The 8634-nt window shown below is 45.4% G+C and overlaps 1 protein-coding gene across 1 annotated transcript in view; it reads right to left on the bottom strand.

Annotated features, from left to right (window-relative positions):
* LOC115379685 (myosin light chain kinase, smooth muscle-like) overlaps positions 1-7711 on the bottom strand; it is a 59840-nt gene extending 52129 nt beyond the window's left edge. The window contains 3 exon segments of the mRNA XM_030080504.1: positions 1-64; positions 1707-1743; positions 7533-7711. The exon segment at positions 1-64 is cut by the window's left edge and continues 77 nt beyond it. Of these exon segments, the coding sequence (XP_029936364.1) occupies positions 1-64 (64 nt within the window). The 5' untranslated portion in view covers positions 1707-1743; positions 7533-7711.
* Positions 7712-8634: the final 923 nt, after the last annotated feature.

Raw genomic sequence — 8634 nt, 5'->3', positions numbered from 1 at the left:
TGCCATGGGAACCGTGCCCCGGTGACAAGCTGGTTGCCTTGGAGACCCGGGTTTTGTCAGTCATCTGCCAACAGACACAACATTGTTAACACACAAACACACACACACACACACACACTGGACCCACTGACCTGATGGGCTCATGATGTCAGTATATCAGGAATATAATTTATTAATGTATTTACTATAATAATAAATGTAAATATGGTCTGGTGCGGAGGCCCCGGGGGGTCCGCTCTGATTCGAGAGCTGCACTGAGGGGGACGTTTGGTTCAGAGTCCCAGGTGGTGTCACAGCATGTCACACACACACACACACCTAACTCTAAACCTGACTCTAAACCTGACTCTAAACCTGACACTAAACCTAACTCTAAACCTGACTCTAAACCTGACTCTAAACCTGACACTAAACCTGACTCTAAACCTGACGACCTTCACTCAATCTAACCCTAATTAGAATAATTAATAAAGTAGGATATTTTGAAGCAACTAATAATTTCTTTATTCATCTTAAAACCTTAAACTTGCAGGATATTGTATATATTAAAATGTTAGAGATGATTTATAAAGTAAAAAATAATATTGTTCTAAATACCATTCAAGATTTCTTTAAATTAAGAGAGAGTAACTATAACTTAAGAGGTCATTGTATTTTTGAATGTATGAAAGTGAGGACAAATGTGAAGTCTAGATGTATTTCGGCTGTGGGTGTGAAATTATGGGATGGACTTGATGATGAATTTAAGTCGTTCACTTCTCTGACAAAGTTTAAAAAATGCCTTAAGTATAAGATCATACAGGAATATTAAGTTGAGATGGTAAATGTGTTTTTGTTATTGTTGATTCTTTTTTCAATGAGAATGCTCGATGCTGTAAATATGTAATTTAATGGAAGTACTGCATCAGGTGTAAAGGATAGGCACATAAATAAGCCTTTGCTTCTAGCCTAATCCTTTTTTTTGGTTTTTATGAGTTTATTGTGATTGTTGTACTGTGTGCGATGATTGATGTACAAACCAAAACCAAAAATAAACCATTCATTCATTCATTCATTCATTCTGACTCTAAACCTGACTCCAGTGATCTGAAGAGGTCCAAAGAGTTTTGGATGCATCCCAGCTACATGCAGGGACAGACAGAGCAGGAAAACAAACGCACCCACAGGTGTGTGAGCATGTGGTTGGTGTGAATAGCAGAGAGTCATTCATGCGGCGGCAGCCCGGCCTCTGCCCTCGGGACGGGCCCGGGGGCAGGGCCTCCCTCGGGACGGGCCCGGGGGCAGAGCCTCCCTCTGGACGGGCCCGGGGGCAGGGCCTCCCTCGGGAGCTCGACGGCACGCGCTGACCCCGTGGCTGATCTGCCTCATATCAACATATCGATGCTTTATTTCATCCAAATCTCCATCCAAAATGTTTCCCATATTTTATGTGCAAATTTGAAAATGTGAATTCATAGGTTTTCATTAACTCTGTTATGTGAATTATACAGAAAATGATCCCGTAATATGATGTAAATTAAATTATGACCAATCAGTCAGTCCATCAAATCAGCTCTAAGTGCTGAGATTAAAACATGAGATCAGAGGAAGCCGCTCCTCCTGCACGACCACAGGAGGAAGCACAACAATTAGGTATAAAGCGACGTTGATGATGATGATGTGTGTGTGTGTGTGTGTGTGTGTGTGTGTGTGTCTGATGGCGTCACCTTGCTCCTGCAGGGCGGCAGCGTCACTCCTCTGACTCTGAAACAGAAAAATAAAAAGTGTTTTAGCAGGACAGACAGGTCCATGTAGGGCTGCAGACGGGTTCTGTTTCCTCTGCAAACACAGCTCTGCTCCAAAACACACACACACACACACACACACACTGATAGAGCTACAGGAGCTCACTGGGGACAAACAGGACCTGATGTCTCTGTGTTCATGAGACCTCAGGAAACTGCAGCTTTATGCTTCCACATTTCCAGCTGTTTAGGGTTCTGTTTTTTTTTTTTTTTTTTTTTGTAATAACTGTTTTATGGCCATTTTAGTGTTCCACTTTCTTTCCCGACGCCTCTGGATGAGGTCGGAGAGCCTAATGTTGGCCCCCAGCCTGCTCAGCAGGAGCCCGCGGGTCACACACACTCTTTAAAGACCACGTGGACTGATGCGTATTTTCTGCTCTGGTCCTTGCTGAGAAAGCTGCTGTTTAGTATTTTAGTACATTTTTATCACTTTCATATGCCGTCTCTCTCACGTCAGTCTGTGGTGCCTCAACACACCACAGGGTGGCGCTGTGGCCTTCATGCTGCCTCATCATGTTTAGAGATTCTTCTCTGGAAACAGAGCGATCAATATTCTGTTTATCAGAGATACACGAGTCTGTTAGGTAATCATTATGTTGTCGTCCTTTTGTAGAAACACACACACACACACACACACACACACACACAAATGTCCCTCATCAGCAGTTGCTGCAGTTCACTTGTTGCACACAGAGAAAGAGTTTGACATCAACCACTGCAGCTGAGTGTGTGTGTGCTTGTGTGTGCATGTGTGTGAGTCTGTATGTGTGTGTGTGTGTGTGTGTGTGTGTGTGTGTGTGTGTGTGTGTCAGTGGTCTGGGCTGCCAAACTCAGCATGAGAGACAGACAGAGTTTATCTGCTGCTGCTCTCTGCTTTTCACTTTCAGTTAATTATTACAGCAAGACCTTCAACTTCCTGTCTGCCTGCCTGTCTGCTAACCTGTCTGTCTGTCTGTTAACCTGTCTGTCTGTCTGTCTGTCTGCCTGCCTGTCTGTCTGTTAACCTGTCTTTCTGCCTGCCTGTCTGTCTGTTAACCTGTCTGTCTGTCTGTCTGTCTGCCTGCCTGTCTGTCTGTTAACCTGTCTTTCTGTCTGTCTGCCTGTCTGTTAACCTGTCTGTCTGTCTTTCTGTCTGTTAACCTGTCTGTCTGTCTGTCTGTCTCTCTCTCAGACAGAGAGGTGATTTTTGTATAAATGTATTTGTTCTTTCCTGTCTGTCTTTCTTCAGACAGTTTTTGTTTTTTCTTCACAGGGTTCTGGGTTCTGGGTTCTGGGTTCTGGGTTCTGGGTTCGGGGTTCGGTCTCAAGCGGCTGCTCGTTGCCTCGCTGCTTCCCGCTACATCCCGACATGTAACCATGACAACAACCGTGCGCCTCAACACAACGCCACTCTGTCCAGCAGCTGAGGCAAATGATCAGGAGCCGAGCGAGCTGCTGTTTCATTGGTAGAGCCGCTGACTCTCCTCTGATTGGTCAACGCCGCTGACAGTCCAGCGGAGCCGACTCCGGCGGAGGACGAAACGAGTGCCGGCCAGCAGAGCTTCCCATGCCGCCCCATAAAGGGACATTTCATCCCAAATAAATCACGTCTATATCCTCACCCTGTGCAAAGTGTTACCCACAATCCTTCATGGTAAACTCCAGATCCAGCAGCAGCTCTGATCCAGAGATGAAAACTCTGTCAGCCGCTCAGATGAAAAAACTGCCACTCATCCTGCTGGAGAATACACACACACACACACACACACACACACACACACACACAGTCAGATCCGGTGCAAACACACTTCATGTAGCTTCATGACGTGTTTGGGACGTCCTGAGCACACACACACCACTGGATACAAACACAATGCATTATGGGTGAAATGTCTTCTTTTAAACAGGCTGACCAATCACAGGCCTTCCTCTTCCAGCGGCCATGAATATGAATATGGCCCCAATGGGGGAAATAACCCAAAGCATGTTCATGAAAGCATTTAAAAACACTGGTGTTTGGGCATGTTGGGGTTAAAAAAAAGTTATTGCCCAGGCGTCCCGCTGACTCGCGGTGGAGGGCCGATGGGCCGAGTCTCCAGACGCTGGGACACCCGTCGGGAACATGGCCAGTGTGTCCCGGAGGCCCGACCACAAACACAGGAGGCAGATCCTGAAGAGTCTGGCAGAATTCATTTACCGTCTTTACAAAACTCCTCATGTTCCCTCCAGCTGAGAGGGAAAGACAGCAGCTTTATCAGCAGACAGACATGTGGACAGACAGACGCTGGCTTTTCTGTTTCTGTTCATCAGTCAGACTCTGGTTGGAAAGCAGCGGCACGACCCAGACTAACTCCTGGATGTTCTCTGGGTGAGGAGCGTTTGTTTTATCCCTGCAGGTCAGACAGCCGGGGAGGAAAACACCAGAGGGAGGACGTGATTTAAACCTCAGCATCGATCCAACATTTTTTCCAGGTCAGGAAAGAAAAAACATTCAGTGAGAGACTGAGTGACACACACGACCTCACCGATACCACTACCACTGCGTCTGTGTCTCTCTCTCTCTCTCTCTCCCTCTCTCTCTCTCTGTCCAAACAACAGAAATATTTCCCTGCTGGAAAAACAAAAAGCCTCTGTGTTATCGCTCAGTCTGAATGCCGCAGGTTTGAGTCCTGAAGCAAGGCACCACCATGCTGCTCTGCTGGAACAAGACCATAATGCACCTGTCATGTCTGTGAGATATGAGATATATGAAATATACAGTATGTGAGATATAAGAGATATACATGCAATATAGGGCATATATATGAGGTATATGAGATATGTGTGAGATGCATGTGATGTATGGCAGGTATGTGAGAGGGAAACGTCTGACAGCAAGAAGGTGTTACTGTAATTTACTACTTCTGACAGTAACTGAGGGTCAGATCTCCTCCAGGCTGCCTCCCCTGCTCTGATTGGCTGCCTGGCTCTGGGCCGTCCACTCAGCAGAGACTGATTGGACTGTCAGACACCTTTCACATTATTCTTTACACGACTGTGGGATTCACAAATAAAACAGAACAGCAGCTGCTTGTGATTGTGACAGTTGTTTACAGTGTGATACAGTTGTTTGCAGTTGTTTACAGTGTGGTTCAGTTGTTTACAGTGTGGTTCAGTTGTTTACAGTGTGATACAGTTGTTTACAGTGTGGTTCAGTTGTTTACAGTGTGATACAGTTGTTTGCAGTTGTTTACAGTGTGGTTCAGTTGTTTGCAGTTGTTTACAGTGTGGTTCAGTTGTTTACAGTGTGGTACAGTTGTTTACAGTGTGGTTCAGTTGTTTACAGTGTGGTTCAGTTGTTTACAGTGTGGTTCAGTTGTTTGCAGTTGTTTACAGTGTGGTTCAGTTGTTTACAGTGTGTTACAGTTGTTTGCAGTTGTTTACAGTGTGGTACAGTTGTTTGCAGTTGTTTACAGTGTGGTACAGTTGTTTACAGTGTGGTTCAGTTGTTTACAGTGTGGTTCAGTTGTTTACAGTGTGGTTCAGTTGTTTACAGTGTGGTACAGTTGTTTTTAGTGTGGTACAGTTGTTTTCAGTGTGGTACAGTTGTTTACAGTTGTTTGCAGTGTGGTACAGTTGTTTGCAGTGTGTTACAGTTGTTTACAATGTGGTACAGTTGTTTACAGTGTGATATAGTTGTTTGCAGTTGTTTACAGTGTGGTTCAGTTGTTTTCAGTGTGGTTCAGTTGTTTACAGTGTGGTACAGTTGTTTTCAGTGTGGTTCAGTTGTTTACAGTGTGGTACAGTTGTTTGCAGTTGTTTACAGTGTGGTACAGTTGTTTGCAGTGTGGTACAGTTGTTTACAGTGTGGTTCAGTTGTTTACAGTGTGGTACAGTTGTTTGCAGTGTGGTACAGTTGTTTACAGTGTGGTACAGTTGTTTGCAGTGTGGTTCAGTTGTTTACAGTGCTGTGTTTCTCTTGTTCGGCACCAACAACATTCAGAAAACCCTCAGATGCAGAAATGTCCAGGTTTTTTCAGAAAACAAGACAGAAAGCCTTTCCCTTCACACGGCTCGCTCCGTTTGACTGTCAGCAAACCACAGCATGTGAGTCACGGGTCTCTGCTTTGGTATCAGCGCTGGCACATGTCAGTCAGTGTTACCATGGAAACAGCTCGTGGCTCAGAGACAGCCAGGGGGCAGATATTGGACTTAAACTTAGTCTGTCTAGATATTTGTCTCACTTTCATCAGACTAGTCTAAGAGCAGAACTAAGACCAGCTAGATACAACAGACCAGGCTAAACATACACACACACACCACACACACACAGAGCAGGTGTCAACGCAGAGTGAGCAGGAAGCACAAACTTCAGCTTTCCTTTAACCTCCAGGCTCCATCACCACCGAGTTTCACCCCGCAACACACTTTGGTAAATAAAAGACATGATGATGATGATGGTGGTGGTGAGGGTACATGGTCTGTCACAGGGGCTCTAAACCTTGTTTGTTTGTTTGTTTGATTCATTTTATAACAATTTTTGAGAAAACGTTTTCTTAATTATTTATTTCTGTTATCTTCAGATAATTTCCAGGTCATTTTCTTATAACCTTTTACAAATTTCTTGCACATTTTCAAGATAATTTCTGGTGAAGCTTTTTTTTTTTTTTCCAATGTTTTTGACAGAAATCAAATTAATTTGCTCTGGTCTCAGATCAGTGAGAAGCAGTCATCATAAAGCTCAAACGATGAGCAGACAGAAAACTTTCAACTTTAAAGAACAAACAAGTCCTCAACACTCAGAAACCACACAGCTGATAATTGGCTGTGGAAAGCAAAACGTTTCCCTGGGGACTATTTTCCCTAGCGGAGGAGGAGGAGGAGGAGGAGGGAGCATTTCAGTTTGAAAAAGTCCTGAAAACACTGCTGTGCTGCTGCTTTTAAGAAAACTCATGTGGAGGACTTTATCCCGCTGATGGAAAACTGGAATGAAGAAAGTCTGAAGGCTCTGAAAGTTCATGTTCATATCGTCGTAGAATGAATGGAAACCAGGAAACCAGCAGCTGGAGGAAAGGGAGGAGGAGTGATGTGGCAGCTCTAAAATCCCACTGCTGCTCACTTTGGGAGGAGATCAGAGGAACATTCTGGAGAGGAAACTCTGGACATGCAGAGGAACTTGGACGGAGCTTTAAAACCAGGAGAACACTGATGTCCACAATCACAACCTCCTCTCATGATAAAAATATTAAGTCCATACACTGCCCAGCCACAGAAATTCACTCTCCTATTAACAGCAGCAGCAAGAGTGTGTTTACCTGTGTGTGTTCAGCACACACACACACACACACTGAGCAGTGCACACACACTGGATTTATACTGACTTTATACTGTAGCTCTTCTCTGAGCAGACAGAAAACCTGGAACAGTTTAGTTTCACTTTAATTCAGAAATCAGAAATTCTAATGATATATAGGCTATAAAAACTTATTTCAACTGCAGGTTTCAGTCTCAGCAGTTTAAGGTCAAACAGTTTCACACAAACCAAAATATGCTCTCATACCAGGATCCGAGGCAGAATCAGCTGTACTGAAAGCTACCGTGGAGCTCGTGGACATGGGAAAGATGGAGAAGTCCTGCTGCAGACGACAGGAAGAGAAACCACCTCGGAGTGTGAGGAGCCAACAAACACAAGCGGGTTCACGCTCAGCCTGTCTGCCTGCTGTCTGCACGACTTCAGCCCAGTTACTCATCACTGTTTTGATTTTCTAACATGAGAGTCAGTTGACTCACCGGGACGCAGCGGAGCGGCGTGTGCTGTGTGTCCGGGCTGCGGTGCCTCTCCTCCGGCTGCGGGTCGCGCTCTGCCTCGGGGCTCCGCACTGAGCTGCTTCCGCTGATCCACACTTTATAGCGGCTGCTGCTGGGCTCTGATCCGGGACCAGGAGGAGGGGAGCCGCGCTCCTGCAGCTCCAGGCTTCACTCTGCTTCCAAATGTGAGCGCTGCTCTCAGGTTACACCGCCCCGCTGCCGGGGGGCCGAGGGGTCGGGGGGCCGGGGCGGCGGTCCCGCTTCTTACCCGCATCATACCGCCTCCAAAACACCCATTGGTGGGAGGAGGAGGGGGGGTCTCTGTTTTAGTCTGATAAGACAAAACTGAGCAAAACTTCAAAATGCATGAAACAGTTTATATTACTGAAACAAAACAATCGAACTGATCCTGATATGAATAAATATTTTTTGTGTGAACTGTGAAGCTGTTTAGATGTCTCACTGGAACAAAAAGATCCGGAGTGGCCAGTTTTCAAAAGGCTATAATATTAAAGTAATAACTCATAAGTTTTCTTTTTAAAGAATTTCTAGTGAATTAAATCTGTAAAAATCCTGTTTGTAGTTCCTGTTCCTATTCCTCATTTTTCTGAGGAGCCCTGATAGCCCCTCACATGCCCCCTACAGGCCCCTGGGGGCCCCAGACCCTGAAAACCACTGGCCAGACATGCAGCATCTGCTGCCTACACAACATCAGCATTCATAAAATCAGGACTGGAACTGAAAGAGAAATAATAAAAAATAATAACAACAGCAGCCACCAGCAGAGGGTGACATCGAGAATCTGCAGCTTCAACTGAGCAAAAGCATTCAACATCATTTACACACATTTATTATAATGTAGGCATTATGAGCACGACGTCACAGGGATAACCCTAACCCTGTTAGAGCCAGACTAACCCTAACCCTAACCCTGGAAGTAGTCCTGTCTTCAGCACCACCTGTCTATCTGCAGGGCCACCTGTCTGTCTGCAGGGCCACATGTATGTCTGCAGACATTTCACACACTTGTTCAGCAGGATGAAGCTGAATCTCTGCTGCTCAGGTGTTGGCACTGTGTGTGTAT

Source organism: Myripristis murdjan, chromosome 21 (assembly GCF_902150065.1).
Source record: "Myripristis murdjan chromosome 21, fMyrMur1.1, whole genome shotgun sequence".
Taxonomy (NCBI): domain Eukaryota; kingdom Metazoa; phylum Chordata; class Actinopteri; order Holocentriformes; family Holocentridae; genus Myripristis; species Myripristis murdjan.
This window is presented reverse-complemented; position numbering and strand designations above follow the sequence as displayed.